At 36.4% G+C, this 23,846-nt stretch overlaps 1 protein-coding gene across 1 annotated transcript in view; it reads right to left on the bottom strand.

The window, feature by feature from the left end:
- The window catches only part of ANO3 (anoctamin 3), an 84,425-nt gene that overhangs the window by 57,626 nt on the left and 2,953 nt on the right, over positions 1-23,846 (bottom strand). Inside the window, exons 2-5 of the mRNA XM_053944984.1 lie at positions 10,091-10,303; positions 8,788-8,859; positions 5,281-5,349; positions 1,290-1,426 (exon numbers count right to left, since the gene is read on the bottom strand). Coding sequence (XP_053800959.1) covers positions 1,290-1,426; positions 5,281-5,349; positions 8,788-8,859; positions 10,091-10,303 — 491 coding nt within the window. The remainder of the gene's footprint in view (positions 1-1,289; positions 1,427-5,280; positions 5,350-8,787; positions 8,860-10,090; positions 10,304-23,846) is intronic.

The following is a 23,846-nucleotide window of genomic DNA, read 5'->3' as shown; positions in this document are numbered from 1 at the left end:
TAAGCATTGTGATGAATAGTATAATTATGTAATTACTAAGCAAAATAGCATGCCAGATTTATCTGGTGAGATGAGATGGCTTTTCCAGTGCTTTAGTTAAGGTTCCTGAAAATGCTCCTACACTCACCTATACATGAACTTTATCTTTCATTCAATGTGTCTAGATATCATTTTGATACTGCTTAGAAGAAGGATCTTATACTCTATCTAGGATCACTCTTGCCTGACCATTTGCTACATGAACATAGTTCTTCTACATGCTCAGAATTTCTGAGGCCTCTCAGACAACATGAATTCCACTCCACATTCAAAATCCTATATCCTAAATTCTGTGCAATATAAATTTATTGAAAGAAGGCTACTGCCTCTTAGCTGAGTCAATAAAGCATATAAGAATCCTTGATTTTATATAATTTTGCTTGATTTTAGTAGAGTATTCCATTCACTGATTCTGTCACTCAAACTAAAATATTGTTAGTAACGCCCTCCAAAATAATCAGGATGAATAAAATCTCCTAACACTGTCTTCTTAGTGTTAGCAAGCATAGATATTAAAGAAATAAGATATATATGGCTTTATTCTTGGTGAGGAGGTGTGTGGCCAACAAAATTCCAGCCTCCAAATAAAAATTGATACAAAACTTTTTAACCTATTCATACATTTTTTAGCAAACAAAGAAATTTGTGTTCATTAGATCTAAATTACATCATTCTCTTTAATTAACTAGTATTCTATCCTCTATTGCTTATTTAGTTCTCTTTGCACATCCTAATTAGTCCATATTATTCATATTTTTAGTATCTCTTTCCTCCAGCCCACATACTTGTTCTGGTTTCTGCAAAATGACCTTGTAGTCCAAAAATTCTGTACTCCTTGTGTCCAGTTTCAAAAATACATTTCTTTCCTCTCAGGCTTTCTTCATTGAAGCATATCAAGTTTAGTTTAAGGAAACTAATTTCAATTTAAGAAAACTAATTTCAGAAATTCTGTGCAGTTGTGTTCCCACAATAGCAGCTCATGACAACTTTGCTAAATATTAACTAAAAGTGATTTAACACACTGCTTATCATTAATTAAAACAATTAATTAAAAGTTATTTAAAACCATTAACTAAAATTATTTTAGAAGTTTTATAATTTCCAACAATTTGGGAGCCACCTAAATTTCTTACCATGAGCTGCCCATTTACTTAGGCTGCAACATATGTAGTGCTTTAAAAATTGCATTTAAAAAAGATTTAAGCACATTCTGACAGTTATGCAATTTAATAGAATTTTGTGTCCATTACCTTTAAAGATGATTTAGTTCGAGGTTCTGTTTTCTGCCTGGTGAGCTTATTTTGAATAAGCAATGACTGATCTGTACGAGCATCATAATTCCCATGTTCTGAATCATCTGTGTATGTATCTTTGTCCTTTCCTACATCTGAAGGAAAACCAGAAGAGAACAATGGGCTCATTTTAGATTATAATGGATAGAAACAAACAGCATTATTATAGCCACAGTTGAATATTCATTTTATGTACACACTTTTTAATAACATATTTCTTTTCCTGTTAAAGCTTTATACTTGAAATGTTACAATGTTTATCTTCAATTAGAAGTGACTGCTATTTTTAGTAGAAGGTCAATAGAAATGTTTTATAATTGGCATTCAAATAAAGAAATCCATAACCTCCTTTACAGTAGTTTTAAAAAACAAAGTAATATGAATATTCAACTACTTGACTCACAGTTGTTGAGGCTCAGAATGTTTCACCAAACAGGCAGCACAGCCTGCAGACCAGAGTAACATCTCATGTTTTAAATCTAAACAAGCAATTGAAACGCCCAGTTCCCCTACACACATGCAGATATACCATTTGAAAATTTGCACATTAAGATATTGCAGTAAGTGCTTCAAAACACATTTTAAGAGGTGTACCTGATGGTGGTAGGAGGTAGGTGGCCTTCATGGAGGAAGCATTCACTTTGTCACTGGATTTAGTTTTAATTGCTCAGCTAAAGTTTTTATGAAAACTCAGTTGAGTATCCTAAGAGAGCTGCAGGAAACTGAGGACCTCCCTCAGAGATTACCTGTATTGTCCGTCAAAGGATCATGACAATTCTTGCCCTATACACCCAGGAGGAGTAAAATGAAGGGCAATGCCTGCACAGTGTTGGACTGTAAAGTTTTAATGAATGTTGGAAAATAACTAGTCTTGAAAAAATATGTTAATGATGAAAAAGATGGAATAATCATTTCCACACAATTTTATCTTGGACAAAAAAGAAACACATTCAGACAAAAAATTTACCCACAAATCCTGAGTCAAGTTCCCATCTCAGCTTTCACATCAACATGGGAAAAGTCGGGTGGACTAGGAACAGCATTTTGCTCAGTAATTCGAAACCCTTAATAGAAGCCAAGAAAAAAATTGTGGTTGCTGTGGGAACCACAATCTTGAAATTCATGGATTTTGAATTCATAAAAGTTCAAGTTCATATTTCAGTATTTTTCATTAAGTTGTTCAGTTAAATTCTGTACACTAAGTACTACAGAAATTAAAAAAAAAAAGCCACAATTATCTCACGCACCCTAAAGATTTCACATTTCTGAGACGGAATAGTAAAAACCAGAACATTTACTGAGCACTATTTTTTCTTCAACTTTGTTACTACATAATGATTACACAAAACGTTCCTTTGGTATTTTTTCAACATTGATATTAACAATGGTAAATCTGTGGTGGGATTTCTTAATGTACAAAACAGCTTGCTTTAATTGTCAATGTGCTTAACTCAGGGGTTTTATTTATTTTAAAAAATGTTTTAACTTGATATACAACTTACTCTCTGCTCAACCAAAATGAATGTACTTAAAAGAATGCTTCAGGTAGGTATATAAAGTAGGAAAAGGTACTTAGCAACTCTGCAGTTTTGACTTATGCCTAGGTTTGATGAGCTCTTAGTTTTAGGAGCCAATAAAATGAAGAGCCTATGAAATCTAAACTAGGTCATTTAAGCTGAAACAAAGACTACACTTACATTAAGAAGTCTATTTCTGTAAGGGAAGTTTTAGAAGATTACATATTATGAGTACACCTAGTACTAAAAAACAGAAAACTTTTGCAACTTTTTAAATTTAAATGATTTGAAGTTATGAATAAGTTTTCCCTCTGTGCTCAACACACTTCATCTGCTAAATATTTTTATGCTTTCAAGGACACATATTTGAAATTGCAGCATATCCCTTCTGTAAAAAAAGACTTTCAACTAGATATGTCTGCTCTTCTGCCTGAAATGTAGTCAAAATTTGTTTTAGCAAAGCAAAAACCCAAAACAACCCTTAAAATTAAAGAAATTTATAATGATAAAGAAACCTTCTATAAAATTCAAAGATACTTCCCATTGTTTTTTTCAGCAGCTGACAACTTATTTTATACATAAAAGCACTCTCCCACTATGTAATCATATTAATACAGTAAAAAGGGGAACATTATTTAGCACTTAAAACATTGCACTTGGACAAGCCCCTTCAGGCTGTAAGCTGCTGGTCCCTGCTCCACCATGGATGTCCGTGGGCTCCAGGGGCACAGCCTGCCTCACCATGGTCTTTACCACAGGCTGCAAGAGAATCTCTGTTCCAGTTGAAATTGCCCTTGTGTATTTTTTTCTCCCTTCTCAAATCTGTTAATCCAGAGGTGCTTTTCCTGTCACTGATGAGGTCAGCCTTGCCAGGCAGCAGGTCTATCTGTCCTGGAGCCTGCTGCCATTGGCTCCACCGGACACAGGGGAAGCTTCCAGCAGCTTCTCAGAGAAGCCACCCCTGCAGCTCCGCCAGCCACCTAACACTGACCACACAGACCCAACGCAGCTGCTCGGCTAAAACAGTCTCACCAATGCAAACACAATGTGCATGACCCTTTACTTGTTATACCCCTTTATCCGAGTTTCCAGAGTATCTAATAACAGGAGAAAAATTTAAGCATCAATATTTTTACAGCGCCTTACATTTAAAAGACGATGTTCAGGGGCTGTTCTCACAGCAGAGGCTCACCCCAGGGCAGGAGAAGCAGCTCTGGGCTGGGCTCAGGAGCAGCGAGTTCCCCTCCCCAGCAGCAGCTCAGACCCAGCTGCTGCCCCAGCCCCGCCCTTTACCTGCCCAGCTCCTGCCGTATCTCCCCCCTCAGAGAGAAACTCTCGGATAAGAGAAGTGCAACCAGATGCCCTCCTCCCCTGAGGCTTGGCCACTTCTTTTGTTTTCCTAAGTACCCAGTTGTTAATATGTCCTAGCAACTTATGGGAAAAAATTCTATAAGTAAAAAGGAACAAAAGGAAAGAAATCTAACCCCCAACAATCACAAAAACCGATCAACACTTCCTGACATATAATTTGACAACACTTAATGCATGACAGTAAGGTCATGCTATATATACTTACATTATGAGGTCACTTACATGATAAAACACTGAAGACAACTTCATTTCAGGAAATCCTTTACACAATAATGCAGAAGTATTTAGTTTAGAAATAGATAGCTAAGTCCACATTTTGAAATGTTCTTTTTGGGTCTCTATCTGCTTAGCTATCTTTCTTACTATCATACTTTTCTGAAGGGCCAAAAGTGCATTTCAATTTTATGACAGGGGATAAAAAGCACTTGTTCTGATTTCTCTGTATCATGCAATCAAGCAGTATTATACAGTAGAGTATGGTAGCAAATGTTTTTCAACTGAAATGTGGCACAGTTATGGAAAGAAGAACTAGTATAAATATTCCTCAATAGTTTCTGTTTCACAAACTTTGATGTGACGACTCTACTCAGTCCTTTGAGCCTTTACACATTTAGGGATAGGCTTTGCAAAGCTTTAGTAAGAAAGAGATTAGTAGTCAAGTAAAAAAAAATCTCTTTTTGTCCTAATTTAAATCGTAGAAAAAGCAAGTAACTTGGAGAAGAACATCACTAGACACCGAGATAAATGACATTGTGATGGATTTAGGTCTTATTTTGTTTTGCTGGGCACCTAGAACACTATATTATACAGATAACATAGAAAGGTTTTCACCTACCTTTGTATGCATATTTAGATATGAAAAACGATCATAACTACCAGAATGACAGTGGAGCCACAACCTACACCAAAGAATGGTTCAAGCATCTGCTGCTTATTATTCTTCAGTGCAACCTTTTTATACCCCTCCTGTTGATGCACTGCACCTGTGTGCCCTCTGCTCCCTGTGTGACTGCTCAGCACACCTGGGCACTCCATGGCTCGTTACCTTCAACACTGCTCACCTGTCCTGCGCAGCTGCACCCACTGGGGATCGGCCACAGCCCCACTCCCAATCACCACACACTGTGTGCCTACACATAACAGACAAACACAGACTTTTCTCAATGTACAATTTCTTATGAACTTTCAGACAGTGGTAACTGTTACACAGAATATTTCTATTTTTTTAAAAAGGGAGCCAGTCATATATTATTGCTCTTTAGAGGAGTTAAGATGGTGTACAGAACTGGAAGAGGCAGACTAATTGCCTAAAGCACATCAATATTTTCAACTGCAATACTAAGTCCAAAGATTAATCCTTGTTGTGTTCCCATGAGCACTGAATAGATTACATAGCTTCTTCATCCACTCCTGCCAGCTTTCCAGGAGTGGATCAGCTCTAATATGGGAGCTGGACAACTCTGGGTATAGGACAAACTGTTCTCATGCAGCTTTTCAGCCACCTCACTACACAACCAGAACAGACAGGACAGCCCTTATTTTTGTAGGCATTGACCAGAAACTTAGGTTTGTGAAGGCATAATGGAAACATCACATTTCTGTTGCAGCAGAAACTGAACCTGGTTTCTTTGAATCATATCTTCTGTGATCTTTCAGTCCCTCTTTTTATATAAACATGATAGGTATTGCACAGGTTATACACACACACATATATATATATATGCCATTTCAATTTATCACAATGGCAGAAAATTGACTTACAAACACTTCAGTAATTGAGCATTGAAAAATAGTTTTTATCATGCAGTTATTATGATTCTTTGTTGGATTGTTAGTTTTGGTTCAGCTCTTCATTTGTCACTTCACTGTACTGCAGCATAGCACATAAATACATAGTTTTTTATATATAAACTCTGTACTAATTGGATTCAAGATACATTCAGGATACAAGGTATCTGTCACAGCAAAATTGTTAATTATCTAGGAAGGCTTTTGTGTCCTGCTAAGAAAGATGAGTTATTACTCACAAATCCTCATAACTAATCTAAGTTAAGGGAGAAAAAAACAGAATTGAAAAAAGAATAAATTAGTTAGTGATGTTTTACTTGCTACTGAGTGTTACTTTTGTTCTTATTTCAACCTAGTAATCTCCACCTGTGTCTCCCACCAGAGGTGGGAGGGGAGTGAGTGGAGTCAGAAAGAGAGGCATTTCATTATGCGTGAAACCTCAAAGTTCACGTTGTATGTTACAGAAGCTCAATATTTACCACTTGGATTGAATGTACCACTTCCTCAAACTAAAAACACTAGTTAACCTAAAACTGACAGAGGAAAAATAACACAAATCCATAATGTCCTTGATGCCGTTTATCTATGGTAATTAACAGAGGTGTAATGCATTGTCTTTTTACTTCATAAATCCATTAACATCATTAACTAAGCTTGTCCGAAAGATTTATGGCCTCAGCTATAGCCAACTGAAACAAAAGAGCAGCTTTCCATGAAGTCCTTTATTTGACGCCTGTTAATCTCCTTCACACAAGATAATTTTGTCTACAAATAATGCAAGAAGAGGAGAAAGCCATTTGGCCTACATTTCTACAACACTGCCTAATTAAAAATTCACCACATTCACTTAATTCAGCTTTCTTTCATGTTCTCAGGAGAGCAGTTTGAAAATGTTCACTAAGATGATGATGCCCATTAATCAGTCTGCTTTTCAAACTCCATTAAACTGCTAGAGTACCTACAAAAGCATTGTTTTAACCTATGATCAAAGCTGAAGCTGCAATATTCTTTTTTCAGGTTTATTTTTTACTCCCCCTTCCCATCTACATCCAGATTCAGGATAAAATTGAAAATTTTAGACTTGGAGACAAATTCTTACCCACAAAAACACAATACTAAAGGACCAACAAAGTGTATTTTGAAGGTATACAAGCCACTTTGTTATATGCACCTTTTAACTGTCTCTTATTTCTCTTCACGCATCTAACAGATAATGCTGATATAAAAATAAGCCAATTCTTATTACTGACTTCTGGCATTTATTTTTAAATACTGTTTTCTTTCTTGCTTGTAACTGATTAACCTAATCGGTTACATTGCTATAACTTCTATAACTGTGAATAACTTCACAGATTGCACTTATCTAATTTGGGATGGACTTAACATGGGCAAATTCATTACTCAAGTTAGTCAAGGGCAACTACTTAAATACTTTTTCTTCCACGAGCATAGCTATAGTCAGAAGAGAAGAAACATCCACACTAAAATTTAACGCAACTTTGAACTGAAAAGAATCAACCTAACTTTTCCTGAGTTGCTGAGCCCTCCATGTATCTTTTCAGGTTAAAACTAAGTAATGTGAACGAAAACCAGCATCATTTACTATGAGAAAGAATTGCTGCTGACATATATAAATACACAACAATATCAGCATGTCTATGTGTAAGCAATTCAGTGAAAAATAGAGCAGGATATTAAAAAAAAAAAAAGAAAATAAGGAAATTATAACAGTAAAATCTCCTAGTATCCATGCTTGCCAATCAATTACACTAGGAAAGTGCAGCAGCTTTAACTGGAATCTTACTAAGACATGATTTTCTTATATAATCTTCATGCCAGATTTTTGGTCTGTGCCATGATTTTGGAATATCTGGTTTTGAAGTATCATCAATTTTACTATTTCCAGTAGTTACCTACTCAGGAAACCTCGAGAAGCCCTCTTATCTATCATATATTTTAGGCATCAAGAAAAGTCAATGCTAAATCATGTGAGAGGTGAGCAGACCTAGCTTTCTGAAAGCAGATATCTTTCATCCAGCATGAAGACATGATTTCTAGTTTGATGCTTCATCAACTGTGATCAAAAATATCTTTCATAGTAGTTGTGCAAGGTGCAGCAGTATTTTTGTGTCTGTACAGGTAAAATAGATGGCAACTACTTCATCTTGGAACTTGTAAATTACTACCCATGTGTGTATTTACAGATTCAATTTGCAGTTAGAAGGATAGGATTATTCTAAGAATAACTTCTTCCCTACTTATTCTGACTTACTTAAAATAGAAAAATGATAGCAAAGCAGTACAAATATGGCTATTTTCTCCATTACTACTTTTTTTTTTGCTTCCCAAATTGTAACAGTTTTTGTATGTAAATGTCTAAAGCAAATATACAAAATATCTAAAAAAAGCCCCAACAATAGAACTGCAGCCACGATAATAGTGAATTACATGACTACATGGGAAAAATAAGTGAATAATAACAACTTTAAAGGAATTTCAAGTACATTGTTCAAAATTATTGTTTTATGAAGGACTGTTATGGGAAAAGGATATACTGAATATATGACACTTCTCTGTCTTCAGTCCCTACTTTTAGTCTAAAAGGTGTGACAGTATCAGGAAATTTGTGACAGCACACATTTCTTTAGTCACACTTAGTCAGTCTCCTCTTTCAAAAAAATGGAAGTTCAGGGTAGGTATGGCATTTCCACACTTAAATACTGTGAGCGTAATCAAAGAGTCATTAATTTGTCATTATTTCAGTTCAGACAACAACTTACCTAAAAATGGATCACCATATTCTGTATTAGACAACTTAATCAAGTTATTTTCCAAAGTCTCCATCACTTTAGCTGAAATAAATGCAATATCTGTATTAGCTGAAATAAAGGCAATATTTGTATCAGCATTCACATTTATTTTGTAAGTAAAAAAATCTTTACTGTAAAAAAACACTTTTCAAAGCTGTCAGTAACTCAAATAAATTTGGATTGAAATTTTAAAGAGCACTTTCTATCAACAGAAAAAAGAGCAAGATCACTTTAATTAAGACACTGTCTATTTCTGAGAGACGTTTAACTCAATAAAATAATGCATTAAACAATAATTAGTGCCTAGTGCCTATCAACATTAAGGAAAGACTTATCAAAATCTACTACCAGATGAGTCAATTTATTCTAAAAGGATAACACACATCTGGCAATAGAGGATGGCAAGAGTTGGCAACAGGTGACATGCAGTGGCTGGGATTCTGTCACCCTGTTCTTTTAAAAGTTTTCTATACCTTCTGATGTTTACATATTTCTACTAGATTTTTCACACACTGTTCATGTAAATAATGATTGTTTTACATTCTTTTTTGTAGAAAGAGAGAATTAATAGACTTGTTAGTCTGACCAGTGTGGCTGGAGAGGTGACAATTTCACCCTCCAATCCACTGTCACTTTTGGAATTCTATATATTGAAAGGTCAGAAATAAAAATTCCTCTTTTCCTTCTTTTACATCTTGAGTGAATGCGTGAGTTATTTCATGTTGTAGTACAACAGGATTCCAACTATACTAGTTTCTCTGATAAGGCATGTGTATCTATTAATTAGAAATCCTAAAATAAAAGTAGTTCCTTATTCCACACAAGCTAAAATTTGGAGGGATTTTCTCCATTCATTCTCATTCTTTCCATACCACCCTTCCCAGAGTCTACTGTTTGTGTATGAATGCATCTCCTCCTACATGTTCATATATAAAGACTTTTTTTTCCTAAAGCCTAATATTTATTCATTCTTTCTCTTTAGGACAGACTACAGAAACCTTCATACCTTTCTCCAGCATAAATGAGCAAGACTTGCTTGTCTTATTACCAGTGAGAAGGAAATAATGTCATAATTGAGAAAAAAAATTAGTTTAAAACTCACTTCAAACATTTTAAAGATTCACTCAAGAACCTGATAATATGGTATGTGTAGGTGTTTAGTGCAAAAACACTTCTTCAACGAACCATAGATATCGACATAAATCAAAATTTATGAGAGCTGGAATGAAAGAAAGAGAAAATTTTTCTCTCCTGAAAGAGAAAATCCTCCTACCTCGTTCTGACACTACATCCACTGCAGCTGCTGATGTCCCTGCACTCAAAGGCTGGGGCTGGAGCTGTGGCTGCACACGGTTTGGCTGCAGAAATGATGAATGCTTGCTCAGGCTCTGAGGATGTGTTTGGCTCTGGGCAAGGCATGGCATAGATCTTCTAGAAGGTTTTAATGGGTGCTCTTTCACTGTCTCACTCTTGCTTGTATTCATACCTGAAGTAGCCAAAAGAAAAATAACAAAATAAGCTCTAGCATATTGGGCCACAACAAAGAAAGATGGCTAATTATGAAACCACTTAATAAGCCACCCCTCAACTACAAAAATGCCATGCTAAAATGTTTGAAGTTATTAAAAAACAACGTAATGAACTAAAATACAGATGCTAATAGTATTCCATTCTGTAAAATATTTACATTTTCCTTTCAAAGCTACAAAAATTTCCCCTTCACCAGTATGGAAATAAATTAATGTTCTTAATCCTTTGACCTATTGGGCAACCTTTCTGAAAAAACTGTAGAACAACAAACAAATGTGGCAAAAAAGACACCAAACATTCCAGAGTCAGTTCGAACAAAGCAGGTATGACAATGATTTGTCTCTTAAGAGCTGTTTCTGAGATACCCAGAAATTAAGTAGCTTTCCTAAGTTTACATGGAAGAAAAACTCATTATTATACACCTCCTGATTCAATATAGAGCACTGACAAACACAATCCTTGTAAAGATTAATTCAACACTGAGCAAAACCAAAGTGCAGTAGTGTAGTTAGTCTCTTTCTCTGTACTGTTTCTCTGCTTGACAAAATAATTACTTTATAGCATGTTTTTATAAATCTTAGTTGCTTAGTGATATATTTCACCTCTCTTGGCTGTGCTAAAAATAATTAAATAATCTAAACATTTCTCCTTCTGGGAGAGCCATGAACTTCTGAGGAAGTTGCTCCACCAAAATCTGTGCCACTGAAGAAGGAAGTCACACGCAGCAAGTCTCTTTCTGAAGTGAGCTCAGTGCAAGCGCTGGAGTTCCGTGTGCCCATCCAGAGCTGCAGTGCAGTCAGAGCAGCAGCACCTGAGCTGGGGCTGAGGCCCCTCACAGCAGGCCCCTGTGAGCTGATGGGTGCTCCTCTCACAGCCTGCACATCCCACGCTCACACGCTCCAAACCTGCTGTCCCTGCCAGCCCAACACCGGCTTTCCCACAGCACAGTCTCAGAGGTCTGGCTCCTTAAAGGGATTTAACTGTCTTGCAGCAAATAACAGATGGAGCTGGGTACCTCGAGGAGGAGAAAAGGAAACCCTGAAGTTTTATACCCTCACTGTCTAAGCGCTCCGAAGTCTGTGGCCAGGGCCACCGGCTCCTGCCTTGTCTCTGAGCATCACCTGCCCAGAGCCACAGGTCCCTGGGCCCTTCATTATGCAAGTTCACTGCCTCTTGTCTCTGGGCTCCCGACAGCCAGAGCTCAATCTGCAGCTGTCCTGCAGCTGCGCACACAGCTGCGTGCACTAAACATGCTCCTCAACATCAGAGTCTACCAAGAAGGTTATTTGATCAGCAGGATATCCCCCCGTATTTAACTATAATAGCTAAGGTTTAAAAGGGCCTTTCCTTTAAAAACTTCTGTCGAGCTCACAGAACATGCTTTGTTCTGTGTGTTTCTCTTACCAAGAAATGCAGAATTTCATTAGACTGAGGACAATTCTTTCCAGTTCTGCAGCACAGCATAACTGTTCTTGGTCAGACAAAGTAACTATTTAGTACCAGGTGAAGGCAGACAGGTAAGCTTCTGTTGCCTCAGAAGATGCCATAGGTCTTTAAGTAAGTATGTGCAGAAAGAACTCTGCTTCTTAATAAAAAGGTAGTTCTGTGCAAAGAATGCAGTGGGCACTGGGCTGGCGCCCTTGACAATGCCCTGTTCAGAGCAGAGCAATGACACACATGCCTGTTGTGCTACTTCAAGTATTTCTAGGGAGTCTCCTTTATATAGTTCTTCCTAAATGGACATTTATTAAACAAAAATCTGCAGTAGTGAGACACTGCAATGGGTAATATAGAATAATATATAAAGACATATACCTTGTAATTGTTCTGGATGGCTTCAGTGATCAATTTCTTAAGCAGGGATAGGCTTCCAGTAACTATGGACCCTATTGCATAATTATTAGTGTTGCCAAAGAGAAATGTTTCTTTCCTCTATACTGGAATCAGTATGTGTAGCAAGATGAATCACTATTACCAAAGAAATTTATGATAATGCAAATAACACATACTGAGATTCAATTTTAACCCCAATTTAAGTGATACATATAAAAAATTAGAGCATAATTATTTTATGACATAATGCCTCAATTCAAAATAAAATTATTCCCTTTTGCTCTCTCTTACTCTATATTCCCCTGTGACATTTCAAACAGATTCCTTAATACCATGCTGCTTCTGCTTGAAGAAAGTGAGTCACAGCAAAGCAATCTCATGGCAGATTTGCTGTTATGTTAGTGGTATGAACCACCTAAAAATTTGGAAAAGTTAATTCATACTCTGCTACTGTGTCACAGTCCAGTTCTGTGATATGCTAATTTAGATGGCACTTGCTGTTGCATGCAAATGTTTACCTAGCTCTTATGCTGTTGCATGCTGTGGCATACAAATGCTTACCCAGCACAAATAGCATGTAGCTGACATCATCAAGTGGATCACTATATTAATTTACTGAAATTATTTTCATTCCTTCCTCTCTATTTCCAGCTAGAACTTTGTTACACAGTCCTTGCTTGTTCAGGGATCTTTTCATCTGCAATAGCAGACATGTATACACTTAGCAGAAAAAGCCCAATAGACTTGTTTTTCTATTACAATTCCATTTATTCATTCTTTCCCTACATAATATTCCTCTGGCAGCTAGCATGAGCATGGAAATGATTATAGCATGAGTGTATAAATTCCTCATGTTGGCAAAAAAAAGGTAAATAATGTTTATGGTTTAATTAGATGCTGCCTTTTTTAGCACTTCCGCCTTGGGAAGTCTTCATTCCGAAGGGATGCTGGCAATTCCTGTTATAGAGGCAAATCTCTACATGGCTCAAAGCCAGAACAGAGAGCTGTACTACTCACAGTTTTCTGATAGGCCAGACAGGAAAGATGGAGCTAGAATATGATACATTTTTCTGGTTTTTAAATTAGTATGCACAATTTAATGCATGTTCAATATCATGCTAATCTAGAAAGACTCTAAATAAAGCAACCTCCCAGAGGCCTTTAGGTTTTGGCCATTAGAAACATAAAGGAGAAGTTTTGCTATGCCTCATTCTGTGAAATACAGACTCAGATGATCACCTTGGTACTGCTAAGAAAAAAACTGGTCTTTTGGCCAGTTAACTAGGTAGACATCATGTGTGCTGTGCTGCTTAAGGCCTTGCCCTGAACAATGCTCAGGCAGTGATCTACTCAGAGAAACAGAAGTCGCTCATTTTGGTCACTGTATTTTCAGTCATAGCCAATACTGCTCTATGTGTTTCCAGTCAGTCTGAAAAAATACCCCTAACCCTCCTCCCTCTTCCCAGATTTCATTTACAGAGACAGACCTAGTTGTGGTTTATAACAAATGCCAAGCTCTTGGTCCTATTATTCAATTCCAGTGAGGTTGATTATATTCAGCTGAAAACCTGATGCTGGCAAAACTTCCGTGGAGAATTGCAGGTAGGCAGAAGGTACTCGGGACAATGACTTGGCTAAGGCTTATAGTATTTCCAGTGCTGCAGTAAAACTGAATAAAAAACTGAATTCATGCCAGAAGTTATTTTGGAGAGGAATATTCTTTTTCCTGTCACAGGGTTATTTGAAATGCTTAGGTTATATTTTTAAGTCTTGAAAAACTTTTGCAGAAAAGGTGCGTGCATTTTACTACTACTTTTAAAGCACTGCTTATAGGTTTTCAAGCATCTGAAGCCTGAAAGGGATCATAACCTCTGGCATTACTAATGGCTACACCAATCAAGCCAATTTATTTTTTACATCAATTTATTTCTCCTAATTATTAATGTTGTTAATTTAAAAGTTTATATTTTTTTTCAGTCATCTCATTACTGAAAAACACAGCACACCAGAAGGTTAACTGTGTTTAATGAACAAACAAGCTATCCTAAGGAGCCTCAGCCATATAAGACTTCAGTTTTTCTCAACCAGAGATGTTGGTATCCTCTATTCAGTATGGGCAACACTACTTTTGTTGTGTGGGAATTGCTTTGAACAAAACAAGGAACAGCAATTCCTTCAAATACTGCAAAACACACTGTGTTTATGTTCCACCAGATAGATTGTAGCTCCATCTGGACCAAGATAAAAATTTTGACTATTCTAAATCTTCACATGATGAAGCAAGCTCAGAACACTAAGGCCACTATCTTTAAATCTCCTTATTTAACAGATCTACTTTTCACTGTGAAACCCCAGTTAACTCCCAAACTTTTTAAAATGGAAGCTTTAAAATTGATACCTTTGTTGTATAAAGTGAACTGGTAACAAAATCGAAGCAAAGTAACACTATCTAGAAGCAGAGCTATATACATTTCTCTCTGAAATGCATTTGGGTGAGACACAGATCTGGATCCTCACATCTGAGGTTACAGACAAGGCTAAGGAAGAGACACACGGTATGTTGATGTGAGACCCAGAAGAACTGATGAGTTGGGGTACCTAGAAGAACAGAGGATTCTCCTTAACCCCAGCTGCCAGTTTGCCCTGTGACAGTGAAGTTCAGTTTTTGTTCTCAAACAAATTTTTTGCTCACACTGAAACAGAGATGAGATTTTGTTGCCCGTATCTATATATGAAAGCCACGCTGGTTTTGGCAGTTTGTGGCTGTACAACTGTTGCTCACCTGAGAACTTGTCTGCAGATCCTTAGAGCTCTCAATCCTGAAGAGCTGAGCACTTTGTGTTTGAACTGCAGTGCAGTTTCATGGGAGCTTTAAGTGACTGATGAGAGTCAGCATGTGACAAAGGCTGCGTGGAGGAACGAGCAGGATACAATGGAAAGCCTGTTAAGAAGATAGCTTTTTTTTCACCTCCTTCAGCAACCTTTGTACCAAACTCAACTCAGCTACTTGAACATTAGGCCCACGTAGGCAGCTCAATGCTGTGGAGGTGTACAGAGCTATTTAAAAAATCCATCATTTTATAGTTTTCCTAAATTACAGGGGGAAAGTTGAGATTATTACTAAAGTACTTAAAAACTCTAAAGGTTAAATACATTTTTAAAAAGTTACCTATGCTCTTTCAAAGCTTATTATTTAAAGAGAAAATGATATCCTTTCAGCAAACACAATTAGGCAAAATGTACAGAACTATGTAACTCCTCTATGTTCATCTCTGCACCAGATTAAGATTTCAATATTACTGGAAAATATTTTTTCTTTGCATGCATAATGCATTTTTATTAATGTTCTATAACTTAATGAAATTATAGAATTGCTCATATAGAACTTAATTCTTATCTCTCTGTTTCAAAACAAGATGCAAATGCATTTCAACCATTATTTTGTCACTTTTTCAAATATACACTGCATATCCTTCCATGAAAACATGGAACATCCTTCCAACCATCTCTGACCTTTGGTGGAAAAAAATTTCATTTGCAACAGGTTCATGAGAGGTTGCAGAACAATGCATCCTGCAGGATACATGTCCTAATACAAACATACACACACAAGAAATTAGGAGTGACAAAAGGTTTTTCCTGATAATGCCCTTTGTTGATCCCACACCCCCATTATAAATGCATACAGATAGATCTTATCTTTCACAAATGAAACATCCTACCGAACCTATCAAGGATATTAAAACACTTTAATAGAATTATGAGATACCAAGATGACCCCGATTAATTAAAATTCAGTTAAATCAATTAGATTGTCTGAAAGACAGGGAATCATGTTTAACAGATGTTATTAAACTCATACCAACTTATTAATTTAGATTTGAAATTTGCAGCTTTCATTTCAGATTTGCAAATAGTTCTTACATGCTAAGAACCTTATCTAACTTTTCTAGTTATGGTAGCAATTAAAAGATATTTTCTCTAGCAAAACTTGCCTCACTTTCATTCTTAGAGCACTGTCCATAAAATTATTAACATTATAATAAATTCTGTGGAATTAAATATAGAGGAAGCATATCCAACACAAAAATAAGAGTCTAAGTTAAATTCATGAAAAGTTTTTCTGGAAGTGATTATTGACCTTTTAAAAATTACTACTTCCATTTCAGGATTTGAAAATCATGTCTATATATGTTAATGCACAAAAGGGGGAAAAAAGTAAATAATTTAAGTATGCAAACCAAACTGAATATAATATTAAGAACAGCTGTCATTAAAGAGATTGCAAAAATTGTAGTTTGCAATTAACTCATTTCATTTAACATGAAGACTCATATACCTATTTTTTTTTTCCAAATTTTCCTGAAGCACAATTCAGAACAGTAAAAACTGACTAAAAAGACCACTCTAAACACCAGAGTGTGTGGACCTAGTGACCAACCTTTGAAAGGTTCTTTTAGGAAGGTTTATTCTCTTTTTGTTTTGCTACTAGTAGGACACATGACGTGATTATAGTGCTTTTATTGCTGGCAGCTTTTTAGGCAAAATTCATTCAGTGTGTTGGGTTACAAGTAAATTAAACTAGCACAACTCATCTACAGCTGGTGATCTGCCCTTCTTTGAGTCATCTATGCCTATAAGATCTTCCAATAACAGCCAGAATTCCAAATTAGCAGGCATTTGGTAATTGGAGCCTTGAGACCAAAGTTTCATAGATGACCTGTTACCTATTCAATACTTTACAAGCTTTTGCTTCTCAGCCAAACCATCCACTGTTCACACCAACTGACAAAGCCACGCATGCTTCTTTGAACAGTTTCCTCCTCCCTTTCTGGTGAAACCAACAAAACAATTTAATTTAGAAATTCATGGCACTGGCTATTTACTATAATAACTGGCACTGCACTTCTCAACAGGTTGACCCTCAGTGGTGTCAGCAGTGAAGCCCTTGTAGAAACAAAGGCGGATTCCTCCTTGAGCTACTTTGACAAGTGTGAAGCTAGGAGGTCAAGGGAAGAGACTACGCCTCTCTAGTTGACTTTCCTGCAGCCACATCTCAAACAGCATCCAGCTTTGGGCTGCTCCTGGTAAATAACAGAGACTATAAACTTTCAGTTCCCCTGAAGCTGCTGAACAGAGCTTCAAGACTAACTAGCAAGAAAGATAAAAGGATGCAAAGGTATGCACACAGGATGATAAATATAGCTGGAAGCAGTGAAGAAAAGATAAAGAGAAGTACAGTGGGGGTTTTGGCAAGTTATGTAACGAGAAGCAACAGCACATGCCGAAAGAAAAAGTTCAAGGAAAGGTTGCCTGCAGTATCAAAGAATTCAGTGAATACAACCACCTTTAGAGGACTCTCCAGGGCCATATAAGGACCTCCAGTAGGAGGCAGATGCATGCAAATCAGTTCTAGGAAAGTGATGCTTATGTGTTAGGTAGGAGGTACATTGTAATGAGTGTGCATGATTATGATGGATAAATACCTAGTCATAAAGTCTTGTCACTCACATTAGATTGAAGCCTTCTAACATGTCCAGCGCTGATAAAGAATCCTTGCTTCATAATGCTTCCAATCGTGGTAGAAAGTTTATTTTCCAGCTCATTTCAGTATCACCTTTGTACAGGACACCTCAACATACTGAAGGCAGTCCAATAGAGGGTTACAAAGACAGCTCAGAAGGTAGAGGATATGGAAGAGGAAGAGCAGCTGATGAAGCAGCACTTAACCAGAGCAGTCTAAGAAATAACTTATCAGGACACTCTGAACATAACTCTACTACCTTAAAAAGGAAATTACAGAGAGAAGGGAGAACAACATAGATGCCGCTCCCTTTATTTGAATAAAGTTACAGAACTCCTCTGTCTCCGTTTTTGATGTAAACCTCTGACATCATGGATTAGTTTTCCTGATAAAAGCAAAACAGGGCAGTAAAGACACCACATAGCCAAAACAACATTACTACACAATTTCTAGTGGAAACTGTATTCTGTACTTACCTACCAATCAGTAAAAAAATAATGACAATAGTAGCAAAAGAATAGTGTTGCCCCTCTCCCCTCCAGCCCTTCACCTCTGGAAAACAGTGTAATTCAAAGAGAGAGGAAAAAAAAGAGGAAATTACCCTAATGAAGATAAAAAAGCTAAAGTAAACTAAAAGTCTAACTAAATGTATTTTTCATGAAGGTATATGCTTTGAGGATATTCTTGAAGAAATCTATGAAATGTTCTGGGCAAAGCTTCTGATGTGAATTCAGCTGTTACCATTTCTTTTTGCATATTTTTCTTTTGCATATTAATGCTCACAATTACTGTAGAGAGTGGTGGTTTGAGGCTAGCATCTTTGCACTGATAACTGCTTTCTTTTTCTGGAAAAAAGTATGGACACATATACCAGATATATAAAATATAAATGGACATTTGGCAGCTTGACAAGCATGTTGAAAATGAACTAAAGATCTCACAGCCATGTAGAAACGGGTTATTTTGAGACCGCAGTGTCACGCAAAGGATGGCCAGATGAGTGCAGTAGAGGAAACAGCTTCACATAGTCACATATTCGAATTCACAAAAATGTGACCTCCTTTTTAGCCACTTATTCCCTCCCTGCCTCTTCAGAAGCCCATGAAAGGGCTCCAAGAAACACAAAAATAACAGACACCTGTCACACACTGCTCTTAATAGCACAGTCTTCTACACAAAATACTGGGAAATTGAAAAGGAAATGGGAAAGCCTCATACCTTTGCACTGGTATTCAAAATTAAAGTTAAAATTAAATGTTTTTAAAGCATTTCTCTATTTTTTTCCCTTGTTAAAGGAAAAAAATGCTGAATAACCAGTTTGATCCATTACTTGATGCCTTGCTTTGCCTTCTTTCCATTCCAGGCTGCAAGAAATTTGGATTCGTTCTGCTTAGGCAGAAAAGACTGACAGCAAATACCTATGATGGCCATAGGTATGAAATTAATCATGTCTAATAGATTATACATTAACTAGATTATGGCACTCGTAGGCCCCTAAGATAATACTCCAGAACCAGCATGCCAAAATTGAACAAAAAGTCACGAAGTGGCAACCAAGACGGAAAAAAGCCCAGTCAGACTGATGAACAGATCATTGTCACCATGACATGAAAAATCATTCTTCTCTCTAAAGAAACCCCTTCCATTAAAGTACAAGCATTTATGAAGGCAGATTTCAAAATATTTTATGCCTCAGCTCAAATACAAGTCAATCTCAGGTTTATTTTGAGATTTCCTACAATATAAAGTAATAAAAAGTTGTAGATGTTCCTTTTCAACACCACAAAAGAATAGAAAGTTTTGATTATTCCCTACCAACACATTATATTTAATTCCAAGTAATATCCTAAAAGGTGTTTGTTTGTGGTTTTGGTTGGTGTTGCTGCCGGGGTTGTTTGTCTTGTTACATAAATATACAGTAAAGAACTATTATTCCTTTTCCCATATCTTTGCCTGAAATCCCTGTAATTTCGAAGTTATAATAGTTTGGAGGGAAGGGTTTCCATTCCAAGGGATGTTCCCACCTTCCTTGGCAGACACCTGTCCTTTACGCCAGACAACAATATAGCCCACAGCTAAAAACAGACTTCCTTCTCCCACAAAAAATCCCCACAAAATGAATGCTTCAGGAAAATTAATTCATTAAAAGCACTAACTCCATTAGTTTAATGAACCAGAAAGATAAGAGAACACAAATATTATATACATTAGACCTTCTGAATTATAAAGAGATATTATTGATAAAGCTACTAAACAAACAGTAAGGAGTACAGAAATTTTTGAGCAACAGTAATTCTACTGAATCAGACAAGCAGAGGATAGAATATGACATCTCAAACATATTCTAACTCCAGAGCTTGCCATCATCACAGGAGCTATCTGGACCATACATGACTAGTTACAACTCTTGTGTAACTGTGATGTACTTAAATATTTTTCAACGCAGATTTGAGCGAGCTCTAAAATTCTTTTGTTTGCACATCCTTCTTGTGCTAGGGTCCCACACAGGAACCCAGTAAAAACAACACACAAGAAGTAACAAAACACATGTGGCTTTGTTCCATGTTGTCACTAACTAAATCAATAAAAAACATATGAACAGTGGCAATTTGGTGTTCAAAAAGGATTTTTGCAGATACTCTTCAAAGTACACTTCCTTCTGCTGAGTTACAGATGGAATCTAACTCAGCATGCTTTCATGGCATCTTTTTTCCCACTCACAAGATCCTACCTTTAAGCAGATCAAACAGTTACATAATAGATGTCACTATTTGCTTGGTGTATGAACATGAGACATGATCCAGAAGGAAAACCTAAGGTACCAGTTTCTTCAAAATCTCACTTAAATACTCAAATACACTGTGAATTAAACTGTGACCTCACCAGTCAGACAAATGAACAATTCCTCCCTTAAGTAACTGCACTGGCTAAAAGCCCTCACAAGACAGATGATAATCCAAATTGAGGCAGACTCAGAATCTCTTTCTGAGAAAACAGTGATCAATTTGCATTCACTGTAGCTCAGAGTTGTTAAAACATGTTGCTGTACACTGCAGTTTGGTTTTGAGTTCACCTGTCTCTAATAAATAACCTACTGTAACATAGGCTATCGAATATACAGAACCGACCTAACTCCAGAACCAGTTTGGTAAAGAGTTGTAATCTGGGTAACCACGTATACAATGCTTTCTGCAAATGTCATTTGTCAAAAGACAACACAGACACTTTCTTCAGTTTAGACAGGTTGAAGCAGAAAACACATAATCTTCCCCTTTGCTCAGCAAACTTGTGAATTTAGCACATCCACTTTCTGCTGTCACACTATGTCTAAAATATGGATGGCTATTTTTTCTTTCATTACTTTCCCAGTTACTACTTAGCCATCTGCATTAATTGTAATGCAAGGCTCGTGGTAGTGTTAGCTAAAACAGTGTTTCAATTTCCCACAGTTACTGGAACTTCAAAATACCTCTAATCATAAAATATACTGACTAGTGCTGATTTTGCTGCAAGACTTTTCAACAAAAACTGATATATTCAAAATACTACTACAATAGAAGATAAACTGACAGGGCTGTTTCATTTACACTCATTTAGCAGATTTCAAAAATGACAAAAACCAGAATAAATAAACCAAAATATGAAGGCAGATCAGGAACTCACAACTTTTTGGTCTACCCAATGAAATATAACTGACGAGAGTTCTAAAGAAAATGAGTGGTGGCAAGGGTGGCCTATTTTCACAGGTCCTTATTCAGGAAATTTTGAAAAGCTGTGGAATAGGTACAAGGTTTGTCCACAGATGCAACTATATCAAGCTATACTTAAAAGAGAATGTAGGAAGTTAATGCCCAGATATCTAATCACAGCATCATCATCACCTATAGCCAGCTAAAGTTATATGACATCCCAAAATTTTCTGATATCCTTAGCTTTCTCATTTCAAATATTCATTCTGTGAAAAAAAAAAAATTACTTTTTTTCTACAGTACTCATGCACCTGCATAATATAAGGATTAATATGTCACATTTAGTGATTGTTTTCAAAAAAGCTCTATATTTTTTGAAATTGCAACCCACAACAGTGTAATCTGGAATAAAAAGACATATTATGGGCCCATCAGAAGTGTCTGAGTGAAAAAGATGGAGTGCATCCTAGGTTGAGCAGTTGTATCAGGCAAAAGAAGTAAGAGCAAATACAGCCTTATTAAACATTGGACCTTGCCTTTCAGTGCCCTGAAAAAACATTTTAAGTAACAATGTTTAAATATAGCATTGTTTTAAGGGACTGTATTAATTGCTGCATTGCTCTCAGCTTCCATATGAAATGAGTATGGCTTTGAAACTTTCTGTATATGTTAGCACTCCTTGGAATGAAAACTGAAGAGCTGAGGCCAAAACAATTGTTTCGTTCACACTGACATGAAAACTTGGCCCTTCTGCTCTGGAGAACAGTGGCAAAGGGTCACAATCTCTCATAAATTTTTGTGTGACAGAATTCCATCTTCTAGTAATTTCCGTCATCTCTTCAGATTATTGTTAGTTTACTAGGTTTACTTATGCCACAGAAGCACCAAACATCCTTGGAGAAGTCTCGATGAGATTCTTAATCACAAATCCAAATTCCTGAATACTGAAAACTCTAGAGCAATATAAAATATGATGTTTACAAATTCTCATTAAAATTCACAAGAAATGCAAGTCAATTTCACATGTTGTTTTATGAAGAATGCAGGTCATTAAGATCTTAAAATCAGAGTAAAGCAACCATAACAGAAAGCTTTACTCCACAACAACAGTGGTTCTCAAATTAGCTCAAAGTGATTTAACAAAAAAGGCAATGAAGCAACAAGCTATCCTGTGAAGGCAGAGCAATTAGAGATTCTCAAGCCAATCCTCAATCCCTCTAAATCACACTACAACTTCAAGTAGCAGTATATAAAATGAAACAAAATATTTGGCACTAATAAGAATCGGAATACATCTAGAAATACATCTTTCATTAAGATCCTGATTTCTTCAGAAGTCTCAAGTTTAAGCTATTCCAAGATAAATCCCTTGAGAGGCTAAATCAGTACTCTCAAAGACTTAATGAGTATTGAAGTTGATTAACACCTTCCTGCTGCATTGAACCAGGAAATATTTAACTCCTTGACCAGAAACATGAGAAGCAGCCCAGGTTAGCCACTGGATTTCAATCTGCAGTCCACGTTCTTAAAGTTCACACATCAAGATGAAAGCAACTCAATTTTAAAGCACAAACATCTTTTCTTTTTCCTAGCATTGAACTCCTTCATTAAAAAGCTTTCATAGAGGTATTAAAAAAACAACACTACTCAGTAAAAGCACCCAGCAAAGTATGCAGGAAATTTTAGTCTGTGTATGAGGATAGAAGTCCTAGACGTCTAAGATTTTAAGCATAGTAATGGCCTTGACCTGCACTTTAAACCCAGGTTTATTCAAACCCACTCACCAAGTATCTGTTACAAGAGCCTGTTGTAAATTAGGTCGCCTTTCCTTCTGAAGAATACAAGTTTTCAGTGAAGTCCCCTAATAAAACAAGCAATTGCTTAGCACCTACCCCATACCTATTATGGAAAACACAAAATCTACCATAAGGCTGCAGCATGTTTTTATGTCCTACATGTAAAAGATTAGGATTCCTAACTAGCTATCTTTCCCTGGAATTATTAAATTACAAATTACTGTAGAGATTATCTTTTGCTCTTATCAACATTATCTTATTTCACCTTTATGAATAACTATTAATTACTTACTAGTTTGAAACAAACCTGTATATTAAAGAAGTATATACAGTAACATACAGTATATATTACCTGCATATTAATCTCTAAGGAAGAAAATTATTCTTTTGTAAAGGATGGTTGGGAAGAAACTAGTAAATAGAAACATTTCTTTCCCTTTCCTCTGACATAATTCCTCAGAGGCTGTAGCTTGCATCACCTTTTGAAAAAGTAAAAAAGCATAAAGGTCTATATTTACTAATATGGTTTTTATCTGAGAATATTACTGAGGAAAATAATTTCAGAAAAAACAGTTTCTGCCAAAGCAGAGGTTAAAAATAGCCAGAAAATACTATACAGATGGCTAAACAGATCTAACACACTGCTGTGCAGACACA

Source organism: Vidua chalybeata, chromosome 6, assembly GCF_026979565.1.
Source record: "Vidua chalybeata isolate OUT-0048 chromosome 6, bVidCha1 merged haplotype, whole genome shotgun sequence".
In the NCBI taxonomy this organism is placed as follows: domain Eukaryota; kingdom Metazoa; phylum Chordata; class Aves; order Passeriformes; family Viduidae; genus Vidua; species Vidua chalybeata.
This window is presented reverse-complemented; position numbering and strand designations above follow the sequence as displayed.